Genomic DNA, 22,094 nt, shown 5'->3' on the forward strand with positions numbered 1-22,094 from the left:
GAAAGTGTAAGGAGCCATTTCATAGACTGCCTACAATATCATCAGTTACATGAAATGTTTAAAATAGGCAGGAAAAATGTTTTTTTTGGGGGGGGGCAAAGCTCACAATTTGAAAAAGAACTTCTACAAAAGAAACTCTTATCTAAAATGTACAATCTGTTCTTAGATTGGGAAACAAGAGACGAGCTTGTCAAAGCCTCTATGAAACATTGGGCAATAGATACAGGACATAATATAGATTTTAATCTCTGGGGGAAACTTTGGAAAAGCGTTCTGAAGTTTACAGCATGTTATTCCTTGGAAGGAGAACTACTTGAAAATCATGTACAGGTGGTATCTAACTCCTGAGTAGACTTGCTAAGATGTATAAGACTGAATCTGATAAGTGCTGGAGATGCAATGAGCCCAAGGGTACGTTTTGTCATATGTGGTGGACCTGTAAAAGGGTAAAAGAGAACAGCGGTACCTCTAGTTGCGAACTTAATCCGTTCTGGAGGTCCGTTAGTAACTGGAAACCGCTCGTAACATGAGGTGCGCTTTTCCTATAGCGCCTCCCACTGCTGCCGCGCCGCCGGAGCGCAATTTCCCCTCACATCCCAGGGCAAAGTCTGCAAGAAGGGGCATCTACTTCCAGGTTAGTGGAGCGCGTAACCCAAAGAATTTGTAAGGGGGACAGTTCACAACATGAGGTATCACTGTATTGGGAAATAATTCATAGTTAACTGGAAAAAAAATGTTTAAAAGTACCTTTCCAAAAAAACCCAAACAACACCAGAGTGCTTTTTGTTGGGGATAATTCAAATGGAAATTCCTAGGTGTCAAATAGGGTTATTCATGTATGCCACTACTGCGGACTGTGTTTTGTTAGCCCAAAAATGGAAAACAAGCAAAGTCCCAACTAAAGAAGAATGGAGACTTAAGCTGATATTCCAACATATAGAATAAGTGAACCAGAAGAACATATGTTTAAAGAAAATTGGAAAATGTTTATTGAATATGGGGGGGGGGGATATTGTACATATGAAAACACTGGCAGCAATAAGATAAATTCAACAGTGTAAATAAGTTTTGATGGATGCAATAATGGAATACTGAATGGTTTAGTTTATATAAAATATGCAGGGATTTATGTTACGCAAAATGAACCACGGAAAGAGGAGAAGGGAAGTCATTGTTATTTTAAGGTTGTTTAAATGAATACAGTGGTACCTCTGGTTACGAACTTAATTCGTTCCGGAGGTCTGTTCTTAACCTGAAACTGTTCTTATCCTGAGGTACCACTTTAGCTAATGGGGCCTCCCACTGCCACCACACGATTTCTGAGGTAAAGTTCTTAACCCGAGGTACTACTTCCGGGTTAGCAGAGTTTGTAACCCGAGGTGTTTGTAACCCAAGGTGCCACTGTATTCTAAAATGTAAAAAAAAAAAATTAAAAAAAAAATTATGAGGGTGGGGGAGGAAAAGGCCTTCCACGTCACTGAGGTCATCTAGGAGCACCCTCAGCCTGTGAACCTGTTCCTTCAGAGGAAGTAGCATGTCGCTCAAAGCATAGAATCATAGAATCATAGAGTTGGAAGAGACCACAAGGGCCATCGAGTCCAACCCCCTGCCAAGCAGGAAACACCATCAGAGCACTCCTGACAGGCTGTGGACCAAATGATCCAAACTGGCTAACTGCCCACCCACAGCGCTTCCACCTTGGCAGGATTCAGACCCTGTTGCTGGCCATCACGCAGCCCACCTCTGAGTCTAGGCACTGGTCCAGACCTCGCATGACCTCTCTTGATTCGGATGTGGGAAAGAAATTTATTCCTACTCCTTATTTACTTGCCCCTGTGATTGAGTTTGTTGGATCGTTAAACCTCCTATTTGTGGCCAAACGTTTTCAAATTGATTTACTAAAAAAAAAAAAAAAGTCAATTAAGATTACAGGAATTCATTCATTTCCTGCCCAACCCCTACACCCACCACCCCAAATCTCCCATCCTTCCTTCCTTCCTTAACTTCCCCCCTTCTCCAGTGACACAATGCCCTCCCCTTGTTTTCCTCAAGTTTCTCCTGATTCAGCCTTGTGTCAATGTTCTGCTCTCACCACTTCTTCTCCAGTGTCTTCCAATAACTCGTCATCCTCGCCTTCTCCATCTAACTCAGGCTTCCTCAGCCTCGGCCTTCCAGATGTTTTGAGACTACAATTCCCATCATCCCTGACCACTGGTCCTGTTAGCTAGGGATCATGGGAGTTGTAGGCCAAAAACATCTGGAGGGCCAAGGTTGAGGAAGCCTGCATTAGGCATTTGTAGTTTGCTTAGCATTTCCACTCTCAAACCCTGAAATAATTGGATCTGATCTCTGCCATAGTGTACACATCCCATCTGACACACATTGTTTAAAATGGTATCTTTTGTCCAGCTACAGATGAACGGTTCATTTGCATTTATTGGACAAACCTGGAATACTTTAGTCAAAAGCAGTGTCCTGGTGGAAATCGGCTAAATGTCAAGGAAAATCGACCTATGGCAACTGATATCAGCAGTGTTATTTTTGCCAATTTTCCTTAAAAAAATAGCTTTTAAATTTTTAAAACAATAAATTTTATTTTTGAATTTTCTATTTTACATTATCAAACAAATTAAATACATAGACATATAATCCCTTTTGACTTCCTCCCCCCCAATGTGGACTTTAATATAATGATTTCCCCCTCTGCACCTCTTTTATAACTCCATTCTCATAAATCCTTTGTCAATCCATAGTTCAAATTTTTACTACAAGTTTTATGTCAATCCTACCAATGTACGTAATTGTACAAATGTGATCAGTGGTTGGCTTCCACCTTTCGTCCATGCCTTCATTCCTCAAATTCCCTCCATGAGAAAGTTAGGCTAAGGGCCTGCCCTTCATCTTCCTGTGAAGACAGAGGCAAGTTATTCGTTCAGCCCAGGGCTGGTCCAAGACTTTTTAGCACCTGAGCCCCACCCCAGCCAGGGAAGAAAGAGCGTGTGAAGTGCTACATCAGGAACATGGAAGGAATAAATATATCCACCGGAAAGAGGAGGAGACTAGCAGCATCAATGTTTTAAGCATAATCTTCAAATTCTTCAGGAAAAACCTGTATTGCATCCCTTCCAACATTTCTCTGATTAAAATAGGAATGTCCTATTCCTCCATAATAATCATTTTATTACTTGTAATACTTTATGACTTTATTACTACTGTGGTGCCTCGCAAGACGAAATTAATTCGTTCTGCGAGTTTTTTCGTCTTGCGAAGCACCACTGTGTATTTCCCATAGGAATGCATTGGCGGTTTTAAAAAAAAAGGCGCAAGACGTTTCGTCTTGCGAAGCAAGCCCATAGGGAAATCCGTCTTACGAAGCAACTCAGAAAACGGAAAACCCTTTCGTCTTGCGAGTTTTTCGTCTTCCGAGGCATTCGTCTTGCAAGGTACCACTGTACTATTATTACTTTATTACCCCTCCCATCTGACTGTGTTGCCCCAACATATGTTAAATATATAAAGCATAATTAAACATTAAACATTAAACAACTTCCCTATACAGGGCTGCTTTCAGATGTTTTCTAAAGGTTGTATAGTTATTTATCTCCTTGGCTCAGGGGTCACATAACTCCATACCCTCTAATCTTTATCTGATGCAAATAGGGATGTCCTAAAACCACAGAGCTGAATCCCCGCGATAGGTTGAGCTCCTGTTGTTCGGTCCCTGCTTCTGCCAACCTAGCAGTTCAAAAGCACGTCAAAGTGCAAGTAGATAAATAGGTATCGCTCCAGTGGGAAGGTAAACGGCATTTCCGTGCGCTGCTCTGGTTCACCAGAAGTGGCTTAGGCATGCTGGCCACATGACCCGGAAGATGTACGCCGGCTCCCTTGGCCAGTAAAGCGAGATGAGCAACCCCAAAGTCATCCGCGACTGGACTTAACTTTCAGGGGTCCTTTACCTTTAAGGAAAAGTGAGACATTCCAGGATCAAATCAGAAACTACTTCTGTAAATTCACGACTATCCCTGGAAAATAGGACACGTGGAGGGTCTGCTATTGTTCTGGTTTTCCAAACAGCTTATGGGGAAATCTAATGCTCTTGATTTTCCCATTCATCTTCCTTTTTACTAAACCCCTCATTTTTGTCTACTCAAATGTGACTTTTATACTTCCTGGTCAATTATCCCCTCATGTATACATTGAGTTGAACAACGCTTGCATTCCACTAATTGCATCCTAGGGCAGAGTCATTTAGGATAGAAATTTTACTTCTTTATCATGCCTGGAATACATATCTACCCAATTTTACAGCCTCCAATATTTCTCTGATGAAAATCAGGACATCCTATTTAATAATAATAATAATAATAATAATAATAATAATAATAATACCCCACACATTTGACTGGGTTGCCCCAGCCACTCTGGGCGACTTCTAACATATATATATAAACTTTAAACAATAAAAAAAACTTCGCTATACAGGGCTGCCTTCTCATAAGGGTTGTATAGTTACTGATCTCCTTGGCTTGGGGGTCACATAACTCCATACACTCCAACATTTCTCTAATGAAAATAGGGACGACTTAAGGAAAAGCGGGATATTCCAGGATCAAATCAGAAACCAGGACGGCTTCTGTAAATCCAGGACTGTCGATGGAAAATAGGGAGCCTTGGAGGGTCTGCAGTCTATGTGAAGGAAAGGGAGATGGATGTAAGAAGGAGCAAGCAAAGAGGCAGCTGTTAAAAATATCATCTAACCAGACATAGCCAACCCCACATATTGCTAACTGGAGTCCGTCCAATGATGCTTTTGTATTTATGCAGATACAGCTGCTGCAGACGCTGAAGGAGGCAGCAGTCATTAATGTAATCCATTCCGATTCGCCCTTGCTGGAGTATCCTGCTGTCTGGAAGAAACCACTTGGCAGGAGCTTGCTTTCTCATGCAGAGCTGGCTGAATTCCGAGTTGCAGACTTAGCAACCTGCACCCATCCATTTATTCCACTGCTTGTTGGGGCTAGAACAAGCGCTGCAAAGGAGAGATTGGAAGCTTACTGGCAAGGGACAAAAATAAAGCAGAACTGTTTTGACACTCAGAGGAGTCCTGCAGGCCTCATTCCTAACCTACAAACTCATTGATGTTAGGGTACTTTTGTAGCAATACAGGAAAGACTGCTGACACAATCTACAGTGTTACCTTGGTTCTCAAACGCCTTGGTACTCAAACAACTTGGAACCCAAACACTGCAAACCCAGAAGTAAGGTTCCGGTTTGCGAACTTTTTTCGGAAGTCGAACATGCTCCATTTTGAGAGTTACACTTCCAATTTGAGTGCCACACTTCTGTTTTGAGTGTTACGCTGAGGTTTGTCTGTTTTTGCTATTTATTTTGCGTTTTTGTTTTTGCGGCTCTCTTTGTTTTGTTTTTGTGACTGTGTGGAACCCAGCTACTGATTGATTGATTGATTGATTGATTGTGTGACTGCAGTACATTGTTTATTGCTTTCATTTTATGGAACAATGGTCTTGTTAGATAGTAAAATTCATGTTAAATGGCTGTTTTAGGGGTTGTTTTTAAAAGTCTGGAACGGATTAATCCATTTTGCATTACTTTCTATGGGAAAGCGCGCCTTGGTTTTGGAATGCTTTGGTTTTGGAATGGACTTCTGGAACGGATTAAGTTTGAGAACCGAGAACCACTTTACTGAAAAGTACTCAAAAATGAAGGGGTTTCAAAGAGCAGCAATATACGGCTCCAAAAGCACATTTTGGAAATGCAGGTTTTAATTCCAGCTCAATCACGGCATGTAATAAGGACTTGTACTTTCTCATTCTAATATGCAACTTCTGTATGTAGTTAGTCATCAGCTTCTGAGACAGCCTTCAGAACTCATCTCAGCACATCTTCTTTGCTCCATTTCCCCACTTTTTCTAGAGTCACCTTTTAGCTATTTTTATTTGATTCGTTTTTCTAGGGTGGCTGGTGTCTTTATAGCAACAGGGCATAGCCCGGGAGTTAAATGCTAGCGACTGAGATTTATCTCCCACCTACTCACCAAGATTAAGTTCTGTGTCTTGTAGCCCTGGCAGGGCTTCCTTTGCCAACAGAAAGAGCTTGTGTATAGCTTTATTACCTCTACTGAACAAAAGAGGCATGCAAAATAAAACCCATGTGCTACTGTAGTGGGAGGGGAGATGGCATGTTGCCCATGCACCTCCTTATGAAACAGCCAAGGCTGTCTTACCCATAGGCGCTAGGGGTGCGTGGCACCCAGGTGCCAGGCTCTCTGGGGAGTAACCCAACAAACCCCTGTGTGGCAAAGAGAACGTCAGCAATGTCTAGGCAACACGATGACCATATACATATGTAATAGACAATCTTTACAGAATTGCTTCAAACCGTAACAAGTACAAAATGAAATCTTTAGTCTCAAAGTCTCTGAAAATCTTTAAATGAAGCGAGGTGCCAAACTTTGTACGATGAAAGACAAGCTATGAAGTTTTGTGTATTCAGCAATTATGATGTCCAACACTGAACAGTGATTCCGGATATTGACTACTGTTTCGTAGAATTATTCGTCAGCATGGTTAGAGGATATAGAATTCCTTCATAAACTGAAAATGAAATTTTACAGACGATCATATTTGCTCCAGTGGTGAAATGTTAGAACCATCAAAAAGGTGATCAAAATATCATAAACCTTACCACCACCCAAATGCTGCAAAACCGGTGTATCTAGATATAATGAGATTCAAATTTGCCCTTTCACAGAAAGTTGTAGCGCCTCCCTCCAATTTAATAAAGATTGCAGCGAAGACCAAGCAATCTGTTTGCAGACCTTCTGGTGCATTTCGTTACAAAGGCAACGCTTACAAATCCATAAAGCCACATAATGTAAAGAAAGGTCAAGAATATCTATGGGGCTTGTTGCATTGGGGGTGGTCAATTTTAGTAACCAGTCAAAAGTTAAGGAGAACATGGACTAAGGTCAAAGGTCCATCAGCAAACTCCTATTTCTCTTTGCTAGTCAATATACAGTGGGATGCGGGTGGCGCTGTGGGTTAAACCACAGAGCCTAGGACTTGCCAATCATAAGGTCGGCAGTTCAAATCCCCGCGACGGGGTGAGCTCCCGTTGCTTGGTCCCTGCTTCTGCCAACCTAGCAGTTCGAAAGCATGTCAAAGTGCAAGTAGATAAATACTTTCCAGCGGGAAAGTAAACGGCGTTTCCGTGTGCTGTTCTGGTTTGCCAGAAGCGGCTTAGTCATGCTGGCCACATGACCCAGAAGCTGTACGCCGGCTCCCTCGGCCAATAAAGCGAGATGAGCACTGCAACCCCAGAGTCGGTCACGACTGGACCTAATGGTCAGGGGTCCCTTTACCTTTACCTTTATACAGTGGTACCTCGAGTTAAGAATGTAATTTGTTCCGGAGGTCAGTTCTTAACCTGAAACTGTTCTTAACTTGAAGCACCACTTTAGCTAATGGGGCCTCCCGCTGCCGCCGCCCGATTTCTGTTGTCATCCGGAAGCAAAGTTCTTAATCTGAGGTAATATTTCTGGGTTAGCAGAGTCTGTAACCTGAGGTGTCTGTAACCTGAGGTACCACTGTAATTTCTTTGATACCATTTTAAAGATGTTACTTTGGAGCAGGCCAGAGGAATCTTGTTGGTGGAATGGCCAATTTTCTCAGTATCAAATCCATAAGCAGGAAAGTGGAGTCATGTGCCCCAGCAGGAGAAAAGATTTTACAACAGAATTGCTAAAGTGCTGCAAATATATAGGTCAGTGCCCTTGCATGCTTCAGTGCATAGCAAATGCCTGCGTTGTCCTGGTGCAAAGACATTCAGGTTTTGCCAACCCTAAGAACCTGGCCAGTCCAGCTCCACTCATTCAAAAAGCATGTTCTCAGCTGAATTCATCTATAGCAGGACCGAGTCCTACAAACCCTTTATGCAACTCTAAAGGACAGGGCACAGACACATGGTCCCCAATGCTGAATCTTGGACCCAGGCCTACAACTCAAAAGGACAGGGCACGGTTTGTTCTATAAAGAAAGGAACAAGACTGCTTTCAGCTAAACATTTTGTTTAATGAGTCTAACACAATGGGCAGCAGAAGGCATCCAGAAGGAGACAGGAGCGAGAAGTAGAAAACAAACGGATACAAACAGAAATCAGTATTCTTCGCCCTCGTCATCCCCATCGGCACTGTCTGCCCCAACCTCCTCGTAATCCTTCTCTAGGGCAGCCATGTCCTCCCGGGCCTCTGAGAACTCGCCTTCCTCCATCCCTTCCCCAACGTACCAGTGGACAAAGGCACGCTTGGCATACATCAGGTCAAACTTGTGGTCCAGGCGAGCCCAGGCCTCAGCAATGGCTGTGGTGTTGCTCAGCATGCAGACGGCACGCTGCACTTTGGCCAGGTCGCCCCCGGGGACCACCGTGGGGGGCTGGTAGTTGATACCAACTTTGAAACCAGTGGGGCACCAGTCTACAAACTGGATGCTACGTTTGGTCTTGATGGTGGCAATAGCAGCGTTGACGTCTTTGGGGACAACGTCCCCACGGTACAACAGGCAGCAGGCCATGTATTTACCGTGACGAGGGTCACATTTCACTAATTGGTTGGCCGGCTCAAAGCAAGCGTTGGTGATCTCTGCTACCGTCAACTGTTCATGGTAAGCTTTCTCGGCAGAGATGACTGGGGCGTAGGTGGCCAGGGGGAAGTGGATTCGGGGATAGGGCACCAGATTGGTCTGGAATTCTGTCAGATCTACATTCAGGGCACCATCAAATCGCAGGGAGGCCGTGATGGAGGACACAATCTGGCTGATAAGGCGGTTGAGGTTGGTGTAAGTGGGGCGCTCAATGTCCAGGTTCCTGCGGCAAATGTCATAGATGGCCTCGTTGTCTACCATGAAGGCGCAGTCGGAGTGCTCCAGGGTGGTGTGGGTGGTCAGGATGGAGTTGTAGGGCTCGACGACAGCTGTGGAGACTTGGGGAGCTGGGTAGATGGAGAACTCCAACTTGGACTTCTTGCCATAGTCAACGGACAGGCGCTCCATCAGCAAGGAGGTGAACCCAGAGCCAGTGCCCCCACCAAAGCTGTGGAAGACCAGGAAGCCCTGGAGACCTGTGCACTGGTCGGCCTGTTGGAAAGAGAGAGGTTTTAAAAGATTTTCACAAGTCCTGACATGGTCTTGCTGAAAAGCCTGCTTAGTCACTTAATATGGAGACTACTGGGGGTTTGGAGACAGTAAGAGTCAGCTTGTCACAAGATCATACAGCAGAAGGCAGTCTCTGCAGAAGGCTCCTAGGCAGTGCAGCAGAGACTTCTGAATGGGATAAAGGAGAGGGGGACAGAGACACTGAGCCTCACTTAATACTATGTCCCTGTAGCTTCCAGACAACCATGACCTGTAATTCAAGGGCTAGACCTTATAATGAGAACATCTCAACCATTAAGCTCCCCTTCTTAGATCAACTGGTCCTGCTAAATTAATGCCTATGCTACTCCTGCCCCAGCTCTTAGCTTTGGAGGACTGATCAATCTGACCACACAAATTATTGCATGATCACACCACCTCCTCTGCTACTAGGGGTTTGGAAAGGGCAAAATCCAATTTCCTTGAAGATGCATATTCCTCTGGTAGCCATCATAGTTTCCTCCAAAGGCTGTGGGGTCTTGGCACTCACCACCTTGTGAGGTGGTAAGCAATGATGGGGATTGTAGTCTAACAATGTCTGGAGGACACAATGCTAGCTAACTCTGGTGTAGAAGATAATCCCTGTGTAGTGCCCCATGGACCTTTGCTTATTTAAGAATTTTGATCCTAACACTAATTCAATAATTTAAGATCACAACACAATACTATTCTTTATTATCTCCTTCCCACCGACAATGCTTACCCTTCAACATAACTGCCCGTGAGTTGTTGCATAAAGGACAGACAGACCTTGTATGATCGATCTCCTCCCTCTCTTTTGTACAACTTGGGAGTTACCAACCTGAGCAACATCCAAAATTGGGACACAGGGGCTGAATCAAATTATATTTTGCACCCCATTGGGTCCATCTGCATAAGGCATGGATGGGAACCAGTGGCTTCCATACATTGCTGGACTCAAATTAAAATAGCTTATGGTCTCGGATGACAGGGACATTTTTGCTTAACCATTTCCAGAAGGCCAAAGCTTCCTCGCCCATGAAGTAAGGAATGGTATTAATCAAAGTCTCTCTTTGGACAATGCTCATTTTACAGGAGAAGACCATTGAAGCCACAAGGTAAGCCATGAAGCATGCGTCTGATAATAATTCTTCAAGCTGCGGTTTATATAAGGCGCAGTAAATGGCACCAGCTTTCTAGGACCTAGGACCCTCGTACCTACGGGACCGCATCTCCCGGTATGCCCCACGGAGAGCCTCAAGGTCCATAAATAACAACACCCTAGTGGTCCCGGGCCCTAAGGAAGTCAGATTAGGCTCAACCAGAGCCAGGGCCTTTTCAACTCTGGCTCCGGCCTGGTGGAACGCTCTGCCTCATGAGACCAGGGCCCTGCAGGATCTGATTTCTTTCCGCAGAGCCTGTAAGACAGAGTTGTTCCACCTGGCCTTTGGCTTGGAGCCAATTTGATTCCCTCCCCCTCTTTCTTTTTCCTTTCTCCTCCTGTGATGAGGCTGCATTTTAATATTTTAATGTTTCAATATTTTAATGTTGTATTTTAATCTTGTTTTTAAGTTGTATTCATTCAACTTGTTTTTATTATTGCTTGTTAGCCGCCCTGAGCCCGGCCATGGCTGGGGAGGGCAGGGTATAAATAAAAATTATATTATTCTTAAATCATGAAGCCCCATTTTAGTGCTAGAGATCAATTTCTAACTTCCTGGGAAAAGGCAACTATGCTTATGACTGCCTATAAAAAGCATGTTACCAGCCCCTCACCTCAATACGACAAGCAGATTAACAGCTTGGCTGCATGCATTTTTACTCAGTTATTGTTCTTTAGCCTTAAGGGAACAGGGTGCCTATCAGCTTACGCAGAGCAGTTTCCCCTCCAAATATTTATGGGAAACTACAGCCTGTACAATCCTACCTCTTCAACTCTTGCTAAAGATAAAGAACAGAGCTAACAGTCTCCCATACAGATAAGCCCAAGAGCTTTTATCTTCAGAAGCTCAACAACGCCACTCCTGGCTTCCTTAAACTGTACAATTCCCCACCCCCACAACTCTCTGTGCTTGTTTTATTTCCATAGGCTGAAAGATTAGAATTTAAATAACAAGGTTCCTGTGAGCACATTCTCAGCCTAGGAATTTTATTTTCCCATGACTAGAGCTATACAGAGAGCTCTTCCACTTTACACAAAGCTCTGTTTCTGCTTTTCTAACCAAGCAATTGTTTCTTTGGGTGGCATCCAAGTAAATAATTATGCGAGCGGAAAAACTTTGGCTTGCGCAATGGAACTTGCCCCGTCCTCCCATGCGCACCCCAAAATACGATCCAGGTGGCTTGAGGAACCCCCGGAACAGTTTCCGGGGTGAAAAATGGAGGGAAGTCTCATTGTGAAAGTGTTCTGCTTGAGCTAGGGGTTACTTAGTACTACTTTGGATATTATTCCTTTGCTATGCATGGAGTTGGTGTGTGGGAGATTCCACCTGCAAGTGAAATGGAACAAAGGCTCATTGAAGAGCTGCCACCAAGCTCCAGGAGAAGTGGAGAAAACAGAAGCATGGCTTCATACAGGCAAAAAGAACCAAAAACTTGAGATTAAGCAGACTCCAATTTGTGTGGCCACCCCCCCCCCAAGTCCAATAAGATGCACACCCTTGCTTGGAATATTGTGCATGTAGCGATGGGGGAAAGCATTCCCAAATGCATTCAAGAACTGGAGACCACGGGCTTCCTCTCACAAAAATCCACTCCAGGTTTTTCCTGCAAGCCCAATTTTGGCAGCTGTAGAGTGACATTCCTGTCTTGCTTGCCAAGATCAAAGAATTTGCCTTCTGAGGCTGTATGAGGGCAGGCAGGCGAGCAGAACCACTGCACATTGAGATTTGGAGTTGGGTTTTTTAAAGTCTATCTCAAGCATCCTTTCCCTTGTCTTTAGAAGCTCCTGAATACCTCCTTCCCACAGACAGCTTTTCACAACAGAAGAACGTCTCTGCAGAAGGCTCCTAAGCAGTGCAGCAGAGACTTCTGAATGGGATGAAGGAGAGGGGGACAGAGACACTGAGCCTCGCTTAATACTATGTCCCTGTAGCTTCCAAACAACTATGGCCTGTTAATTCAAGGGCTAGACGTTATACTGAGAACATCTCAACCATTAAGCTCCCCTTCTTAGACCAACTGGTCCTGCTAAATTTATGGCTATGCTACTCCTGCCCCAGCGCTTAGCTTTGGAGGACTGATCAATCTGACACCACAAATTATTGCATGATCACACCACCACCTCTGCTGTCCTAAGCTCTTTGGGGAAAAGCAGGATACAGTGCATGTGGAGTATTAATTAGCAGCAGGGTACAACTGAGTATACAATTTCTTCTTGCCTTTCAAGGGGGTGAAGGAAAGAAGCAGGCTTGCATAAGCAGTACAGGCAGGTAGGTAAAGGTACCCCTGCCCGTACGGGCCAGTCTTGCCAGACTCTAGGGTTGTGCGCCCATCTCACTCAAGAGGCCGGGGGCCAGCGCTCTCCGGAGACACTTCCGGGTCACGTGGCCAGCGTGACATCGCTGCTCTGGTGAGCCAGAGCCGCACACGGAAACGCCGTTTACCTTCCCGCTAGTAAGCGGTCCCTATTTATCTACTTGCACCCGGGAGTGCTTTCGAACTGCTAGGTTGGCAGGCGCTGGGACCGAACAACGGGAGTGCACCCCGCCATGGGGATTCGAACCACCGACCTTTCGATCGGCAAGCCCTAGGCACTGAGGCTTTTACCCACAGCGCCACCCGCGTCCCTACAGGCAGGTAGGACCCTAGCTCAAAAGTTTAACACAGCTTGGACATAAAGCAAAACCTGCAAAAAATGTTGCAGTGGGAGGAGTGGGGGTGTGTGTGTCAGAATTCCCCCTTTGCTATTCCATTCCCCTCCCCCCCTTTGCTTTTACATTTTCTCCCCCCAGCACATAGAAGTCTATGGACTCCAAGCATACTCAGTCCTCACTTATCAATTTTGGAGGGTCCCTCTTTGTTCTTTTTTTAAAGAGTTTTGACTGTTCCCGAAAAGCTGGCCTTTCCCTGTTAACATGGACAGCGCTTTTTCTTGCTGCAACCATGCTCAGAGCCAGAACAGAGGAAACAAGAAGGAACATATTAAAGAAATGTCCTTTTTCCATTTATAATGGGTGCTTTTGTGAAACATCTTTCCTGCTGTGTTTAGAAGCCCCTTCCCCCAGTCTCGCAGACGTCAACTCACCAGTTTCCGTATCCTGTCAAGGACCAGGTCAATGATCTCCTTGCCAATGGTGTAGTGGCCCCTGGCATAATTGTTGGCAGCATCCTCCTTGCCAGTGATGAGCTGCTCGGGGTGGAAGAGCTGGCGGTAGGTGCCAGTGCGCACCTCATCTGCGGAGAGAAGCAAGTGGAAGCATCAAGACCTCTGGCATCCCTTCTGGAGACACAAACATAGCTAGAAAACTGTTAGAAGTGCCTTGTTTGCTCACCAATCACAGTTGGTTCTAAGTCCACAAAGACTGCCCTGGGCACGTGCTTGCCAGCTCCCGTCTCACTGAAGAACGTGTTGAAGGAGTCGTCTCCTCCCCCAATGGTCTTGTCACTGGGCATCTGCCCATCAGGCTGGATGCCATGCTCAAGACAGTAGAGCTCCCAGCAGGCATTGCCAATCTGGACTCCGGCTTGGCCAACGTGGATGGAGATGCACTCACGCTGCAAAGAGAAGCGGTTAGAATGAATGCATACATCCTTCCTCAATGCACACACTGACTGAGCAAAGGTGTGCTAGTTGGCAGTGGTGCTGCGGTCTAAACCACTGAGCCTCTTGGGCTTATCGATCAGAAGGTCAGGGGTTCGAATCCCGGTGACAGGGTGATCTCCTGTTGCTCAGTCCCAGCTCCTGCCAACCTAGCACTTCGAAAGCACGCCAGTTCAAGTAGATAAATAGGCACCACTGCGGTGGGAAGGTAAACAGCGTTTCCATGCACTCTGGTGTCCCGTTGCTCCAGAAGTGGTTTGGTCATGCTGCCCCATGACCCAGAAAGCTGTCTGTGGACAAAAGGCGGCTCCCTCAGCATGAAAGCGAGATGAGCTCCGCAACCCCATAGTTTTGACTGGACTTAACCGTCCAGGGGCCCTTTAACTTTACCTAGTCGGCAGTCTACTAGGAAGTAAGCAGCTAATGAACTGCTCACAATGCAATGTCATCATCCCGAAGGCAGAGCTGCCATGAAACAGCTCGGAATAAGCAGTCCCCCATCCTCCCCCACTACTGTGGCCTCAAACTTGCAGAATTCAAAGTGTGTTTCTAGAAATTGTGCTTTAACCACAGATTTTTAGAACACTGTATGCCAAAGACCCAGAAACCAGAATGTAAACAAAATCCATTGCCTAGGAAATAAGACATGTGGAAAATTCACTCACTTTCTTAAAGCTAAGCTGATTAATACTCGGGGGTCATTTAAAGAAGGAACTTGTCCACATGCCAGTCTGTTGCGACTTTAATCCATTTTTTGATGATTGATAAGGAGAAAGTGGCTTGTGACAGCTTTGGAAGCCAACAGCTTTTACCCAGAAACTGTTGGCGAAAACCAATTCTCCCCCATCGTCCTATCTGAAGAGAAGGGTATCCTTAAACGAGACACCAGCACCTACAGCATGGGAAACCTCATTTTTCCTTTAGAAAGGGCAGGCCTTTGTGATGTCTAAAATGCACAAGATGTTATTGGAATGGGAGACAAACTGGGCAATAGGTATTTGTCATAATGTAGAAATGGAAGCATGGGAACGATTATGGAATATGGATATAAAATTCACAGCATGTTATGGTTTAAGAGAAAATTCTATGAAAATGTTATATAGATGGCACCTAGTACAGGCATATCCATCTCTAGAGACTGCGATCTACTCCAAATATTATAAAATTGGCAGCGATCTACCTATTGTCATTGTCCACAGTTGTTGAGCTTTTCTTTGGGGGGGGGGGTGCCCAGAGTCTATCACCCCTGAATGGCCCTGAATGATCTTCACTGGCTCCCAGTTCAAAGTGTTGGTGGTGACCTTTAAAGCCCTAAACGGCCTCAGGCCAGTGTACCTGAAGGAGTGTCTCCACCCCCATCACTCAGCCCGGACACCGAGGTCCAGCGCTGAAGGCCTTCTAGCAGTTCCCTTACTGTGAGAAGTGAGGTTACAGGGAACCAGGCAGAGGGCCTTCTCGGTAGTGGCGCCCGCCCTGTGGAACACCCTCCCATCAAATGTCAAGGAAACAAACAACTATCTGACTTTTAGAAGACATCTGAAGGCAGCCCTGTTCAGGGAAGTTTTTAATGTTTGACATTTCATTGTTTTCAAATATGCTGGAAGCTGCCCACAGTGGCTGGGAAAACCTAGCCACACGAGTGGGGAATAATATTAATAATAATAATAGGGTCACTGGTCATTGCAGTTTATTTGTATTTTCCACAAGTGAACATTCAGTACTTGGAAGCTGGAAGCGTTATATAGAACTGTAGCAGTCTTGTCCCTTCTTAAAGTTCATAAACCTACTTCAACATGCAGTCAGTGAGATAAATGAGCAGGAGAAAATTCTATGGAGACACAGATCTGTCCTGGTCAAAGATTACACTGAAGTGTGAGGTAGTAGTCTTGTCCCCTGGGTAGGAAAGAGATCCTACCTCAGGCTAGCCAGATGAGCTCTTCCAAGGGTGTGCAATAGACCAACAGATTCCCTACACGACAACACTAACTCAACCCTGAAGCACCAATTGTATGCAAGACACTGCTACTCATTCCTAATCGGCACTGCAGGCTTTGGGTGTGACTCAAACAACCCGGTGCCTGTTGAGTCATTGTGTCTGCTGCAGCAGCACAATGTATCCCTCAGGACTATAAAATCTGTACAGTATCACATTTTGCCTCATGCTTTAGGTTACACAAATGCAGCAAATACAGAGTTGCCACATTTCAAGAGTAAAAACCAGGACACCCTGAAAGCTGTTGAGTGGTGCTGTTGTTTTTTGAAACCACTGAACTATCCAGGACAAAGCAGCAAATATAACTTTCTTTTTGATAGGAGAATCAGGGGATTATGAGTCCTGCTGGGGGGGAGCAACTGCCCCCACCTTGAACACCCACGACTACACAGGCACTGTGCTCAAAGTTGTTCCATTGGTCAAAAAGACTAAGGCCTGGAGATTATAGGAGTGCTGGAGTTTAAGAGAGACACGGTTCCTAGCCTGCTCATGCTTGCTTCTTCAGATAGCTCATCCAGATGCTAATGAGTCGATGTTTCAGAGCCAGCTCTTTTGAACTCCCAACAGGATTTGGCTTGTTTTAGCTAGTTGCTGCCAGCTAAGTGAAAACACAGCAAGAGCTAGGCAGAAGAGGCCCAAGGCCTCACCCCACCAAAGCAGGCAATTGAGTGCTAGGCAACTGAGCCCCATTATCCTTCCCACAGCGCAAACAAGGGGGAGGAGAGCAAGGAGCAGATTTGGTTTCCAAGTCCTGTGCATTACTAGGTAGCCTCAGTTTCTGGAACCCAGAACACTAGGATCAGGGTTCCAAAGGGAGTTAACGTGTCTCTCCGACAAGTTGTGGGGCACAGAGAAAGATTTTGCACAGGGCTCCAGGTTGACCAACAGGCAGTGTGCAAGACAGGGAGGCAAATAAAAGCAAGCCAGAGAAGCTTTGTTTCTCATACTGTTCCCCGTAAGTGTTCTACAAAGGCAACACGGATACTAGGCAGGTGAGAGGCAGTGCCACTCCTTGGATCAACTGCAAGGTGGGAGACTTGGGGCTGGGGGGGGGGCAATGCCCCATTTGCCCTGGGGATCAGACTCCACTGCCAACAGGTGGAGGCATCTTTTTCATGATATCTGGTGCAAGGATACACCCTTAATTTCCTCCAGTTATCCACATTTGAAACAAAGCCAGTTTTGTTTCCAGGCTCCAATTACTCAGATTTGAAAGAAAAAATTAAAAGTCTACTCAACAGCTCGGTTTTGAGCAAGCTCTTAATTTAAAAACAACAACTGATGTTGGAACTGCATCTTTTGTATTTCAACCGAGCCACAAAATGGAGCTGTTATGCCCTTTGAAGATCTGTCCCTCCTAACTCACTTTGGCTGAACACGCCTTGCTTCCCAGCAACTTTTAAGCCCATTTTGCCCTGCCTGCTGGTAGCTGGACATTATGCAATGCCACATAATGCCCCTTCTATGCAGGATCTATTTGCCAGAGCCAAGCTTCGCAGCTGGCAAGTTCAAACTTGGTCACTTTTGCTTTCAAGATGCGATCCAACCCCAAAAAGGATTACCTTGCCTGAGGATGCCTCTTAAGCGCAACCTAAGCCGCTTAGCCTGGCTGATTTGCAATGGGCATTTGGGGACAAGAGTGTGTGTTTATTTTTTCTTGCATGGGGGGTGGGGGGCAGGATTGATTTGCAGCGTTTCCTTCTTTTGCCAACAGGCAAATGAAGCGCACAAGGTTCTGCATTCAACCGCCCGGGGAAATGACGCAACAAGCTGGTTATTCAACAAGGCTCTTCCCGCGCGTTCTCTCTGGCGGGCTGCTCGCCTTGGACTCGCGCTTTCCAACTCTGCTTGGAAGAAGTGACTCAACACGTAGTTAAGGAAGCAAGAAAAAAAGTTCTGGACATGGGCGTAACCAGGAATTTTGTGGGGCGGGGGAGGTAGGCCTTTTGTCAGGGGAACAAAACCTACGTGATTCGTCACTTAAGTATGTCTATTGTTTTACTTGATCCGGGGGGCGGGCAGCTGCTCTCACCTACCCCCCCCCCCTACGCACATGGATGTGGAAGAGGCTGCCATGCCAGGCTTAAGCGGCCACATCCTGCTGCTTAAGGTTCCGGAAGCACGCTTCTGGAGGATTTTGGCAAAAGACCTTGTGTTCCATAGACCCATTTCCCAGAAAGGGTAAATCGAGGCGCACAGAGACTATTCAAGATATTCTCATGGTCTCGTTTGGTAGCGACTAGACTAAGCAACGCACCCAAGAACCCGCTTCCGGCACTGATCCTAACAAGCCCCGTAGAGACGCAATTGAATCCCAAGCGCACCCCCCCCAAAAAAATTATCAGAACCCGGGCAAATGAGGCACCTTATGCTTCTAAATGGCGCGTTAAAGGTTAAAGAGACGAGTACGGCCATTTAGGGGCTTTTCCTACAACAAGGAAGCTGGGCGTCCCACCGCGTGCGCGCAAGTTTCAGGCCACTCGCTCCCCCAACCCGATGAGCGGAAACGACTCGGGCAACGCTCCTCCGGATGTGCGCACACGCGGACACGTGTCTGCACGGCGCGATTTCCTACACGCGGAAACGCTCTTCCCTGGAGCCGGGGGGCGGCTCCCCCCACCGGGATGGAGCTCCCCCTGGAACAACGAGGGAGGAGAAGGCATCGCTGCCTTTTGGCCCCCATCCCGGGAGCCCCGAGCTGGCTACCGACACCCACAGGGCGCAGCTCCATTGCGCGACCCCTCGTCTCCCACCCCATGGCCCTGGATGCCCGAGCACCCACAAAATTCCCCGTGGAGGACACCCACTCATCTGGGTGCCAGGGCCATGCACGTCGCATGGGCACCCACGCTTGTGGGGCCAAGTTGGCACCGTTGCACCCCACCCAGCCTCGCTTTCCTGGTCCCCAGGCACGAACCCCGGCGAAACCTTTGTCTCCAAGCCTCCTCCTCGCTACTTACCATGTTTCCTCGACGGCAAGGAAGCAAAAAAACAACGAAGCGGGAGAAGGAGGAACCGAGTCTTCCTCACTAGTCGACCCGTTGAGGGAGCCGCCGGTGAGCCAAAACTTCGTCCGAACTGCGGGACGGGTTGGGGCGGGGCCTTTTATAGGGCTGGGACCGTGTCGTCGGCAGCAGGGAGGGGGCTTGGCGGAGGGAGAAGGAGGAGCTCTGCCCCGCCCCTTCACCGGCTCCTGATTGGCGGGTTCGAATTTCCCGAAAGGTGAAGGCGGGCGGGCGGGCGAATGAGGAGGGGAGAAGCTGCTACCGCCATGAATGGAGGGGGGAGGGGAGGACAAGGACCCCGCTTTTCACAGAGGAATTCATAGGAGCTAAGGGCGTAGCCAAGGGGAGAGCAGCTGTCCCCTTTGCAGAGCAATAAAAATACTTAACTAAGGTTCTGTGCCCCCCACCAAAAATGTGGCACTCCAACAAAATATCTGAGCCCCCCCCCCCAATTGATGGCAGGGGTGCCAACTTGAATAAAATAAAACATCGATCACGTGGCATGGTGCATGTACACCATTTGAATGGCAATGCCTATAAACTGGGGTGGGGGGCCTAAACCCCTTAAATATTTTATTGAAGTGGGTCCGAAAACCCGTCGGCTCCTATGGTTGATGGACATTGCCATTCAAATACTGTGCGTGCACCGTGCCACGTGATCGAGGATGTGAGGCGGGGCTTACGTGGTCTCCCCCCCCCAAAAAAATCTTTCATTCAAGTAGGTTTGCCATATTTCAAAAAAGTAAAAACCAGGACGCCCCCCAAACCGTCGAGCTTTTTCTTAACAAAGCACTTTAAAAACCCCGCGATTTGTCAAAGATCCAGGACAAAGATGCGCTTTTTAGAGGACCCCCCCCCCATGTCCGGGGCGATCCGGACGTGTGACAGCCTTACTTTAAGTAGGCAACCCCCCCCCCCACCATATAGTTGTTCAAAAAGTGGAAGCCTGTTTATTTTGAAACTCAATTCCAACCTAACAAGAGGGATATTCGTGGGGCCTAACAGACCGTTATTCTTCCGGCAGGCAATTAAATGTGTTGGACAAAAAGCGACCCGCCCCTGCGCAAGTTGCGCAAAATGCGCGTTGCGCCCTCGCTCTTCCCGCCGGTATCTATTTCCTGCTGCGCCCCATTGGTAGTGATGCGTGCGGGATGTGGGGTGGGGGGCAGCGCATGGGCGTAGCCAAGGGGGGGGGTCGGGAGGTGCATCTGCCCCCCCAAATAATCAATAAAAATCAGTAAAACCACACAGCTGAGATTCTGCCTTCTCCTAGCAAAAGGCTCTCCCCCAACAAAGAACCTGCCCTCCCCTCCCAACAAAAATCCTGGCTACGCCCATAGGGCAGCTACGGGGGATGGAGATCCGGAAGGGGTGATGAATGAGGTAATTGAGGGAGGAGCCCAAGAAGAACAACGAGGGAGGAATCAGCCGGGTTGGGAACAGCTGGCGAGCGCCAGTTTTCCGCGATTCCTGCTTCGGAAATGCAGGCGCTGCACATTCCAGAGGGAAAGCCCTGCTGGTGCGCTACAACGAAAGACACACACACAAAGATGGGTGGGAAGAGGCTCGTGACGCATCAGAGCAGCGCTTCTCAAACTTTTCCCCCTTGTGCGCCACACTTTCAGAAAAAATAATAGATTTTTTTTCTTTAATTGATAAAGAAATAACATGGGGGGGGGGCAACTAATTTTTAACCCCCCAACCGTTTTCACAAATACCATTTCCATTCAAATGTAATCAATTTTATACATACATATATATGAGGGACGTGGGTGGTGCTGTGGGTTAAACTACAGAGCCTAACACTCAGTGGCGTAGCGTGGGTTGTCAGCACCCGGGGCAAGGCAAGTAATTTGCGCCCCCTAACCCGTGGATTTGCGCCCCCTAACCTGTGGATTTGTGCCCCCTAACCCTAACCCCCAGATGTTGCGCCCGGTGCGGCCGGCCCCCCCTGCACCCCCCACGCTACGCCACTGCTAACACTTGCCAATCAGAAGGTCGGCGGTTCGAATCCCCGTGATGGGGTGAGCTCCCGTTGCTCAGTCCCTGCTCCTGCCAACCTAGCAGTTCAAAAGCACGTCAAAGTGCAAGTAGATAAATAGGTACCGCTCCGGCGGGAAGGTAAACGGCGTTTCCGTGTACTGCTCTGGTTCGCCAGAAGTGGCTTAGTCATGCTGGCCACATGACCCAGAAGCTGTACGCCGGCTCCCTCAGTCAATAAAGCGAGATGAGCGCCGCAACCCCAGAGTCGGCCACGACTGGACCTAATGGTCAGGGGTCTCTTTACCTTTATTTGGTATTGTTATAAACTTATATTTGTAAAATCAAATAAAAATGATATAAAAATAAAAATGAAATCCTCCTTTAAAACCTATTGCCAGCTCCCTCGGCCAATAAAGCGAGATGAGCGCTGCAACCCCAGAGTTGGCCACAACTGGACCTAATGGTCAGGGGTCCCTTTACCTTTACTTTTATACATATACTGTATATATATATATATGTGTGTGTGTGTGTGTGTGTAAGGTAAAGGTAAAGGTACCCCTGCCCGTACGGGCCAGTCTTGACAGACTCTAGGGTTGTGCGCCCATCTCACTCAAAGAGGCCGGGGGCCAGCGCTGTCCGAAGACACTTCCAGGTCACGTGAGCAGCGTGACATCGCTGCTCTGGCGAGCCAGAGCCGCACACGGAAACGCCGTTTACCTTCCCGCTGGTAAGCGGTCCCTATTTATCTACTTGCACCCGAGAGTGCTTTCGAACTGCTAGGTTGGCAGGCGCTGGGACCGAACAACAGGAGCGCACCCCGCTGCGGGGATTCGAACCGCCGACCTTTCGATCGGCAAGCCCTAGGCGCTGAGGCTTTAACCCACAGCGCCACCCGCGTCCCACATATATATATATGTAGGATTCCCCAAATCCTTGGACCTCTCTCCGTCCCCTCATGGTTTCCATTGCAAACCTTTTCCTACTGCATCTTATGACATTTATCCAAATTTTGTTTCTATCTTATTTTAACCTTATAATTATTACATTGCAAGTGTTCTATTGATCCTGCTAACGTTTTAAAATGTTTACAGTGTTCTTCTAGGTAATCTATAACCCTCCCCCCCAATTCTTTATTAAATTCCTTGTCTTCTTGGTTTCTAAATCTCCCAGTCAGTTTTGCCATT

The 22,094-nt window shown here is 47.0% G+C and overlaps 1 protein-coding gene across 1 annotated transcript; it reads right to left on the minus strand.

The window, feature by feature from the left end:
• Positions 1–8,069: 8,069 nt before the first annotated feature.
• On the minus strand, positions 8,070–19,037 carry LOC310671540 (tubulin alpha-1C chain-like). The gene is made up of 4 exons (XM_083427785.1): positions 18,883–19,037; positions 13,661–13,883; positions 13,414–13,562; positions 8,070–9,149 (listed from the first exon to the last, which is right to left on the minus strand). Exons 1-4 carry the CDS (start codon positions 18,883–18,885, stop codon positions 8,175–8,177), a joined length of 1,350 nt encoding a protein of 449 aa, XP_083283911.1. The 5' UTR covers positions 18,886–19,037; the 3' UTR covers positions 8,070–8,174.
• Between the last annotated feature and the right edge of the window lie 3,057 nt (positions 19,038–22,094).

Source organism: Podarcis tiliguerta (genome assembly GCF_965153285.1).
Source record: "Podarcis tiliguerta genome assembly, chromosome: 2".
In the NCBI taxonomy this organism is placed as follows: domain Eukaryota; kingdom Metazoa; phylum Chordata; class Lepidosauria; order Squamata; family Lacertidae; genus Podarcis; species Podarcis tiliguerta.

What these genes read in the sequence shown, in the direction of transcription:
- LOC310671540 (XM_083427785.1), bottom strand. An exon ending in CTTAGAACCAACTGTGATTG is followed by an intron (nt 13,563 to 13,660) that starts GTGAGCAAACAA and finishes TTCTCTCCGCAG; the next exon opens with ATGAGGTGCGCACTGGCACC. An exon ending in TTGACAGGATACGGAAACTG is followed by an intron (nt 9,150 to 13,413) that starts GTGAGTTGACGT and finishes TCTTTCCAACAG; the next exon opens with GCCGACCAGTGCACAGGTCT.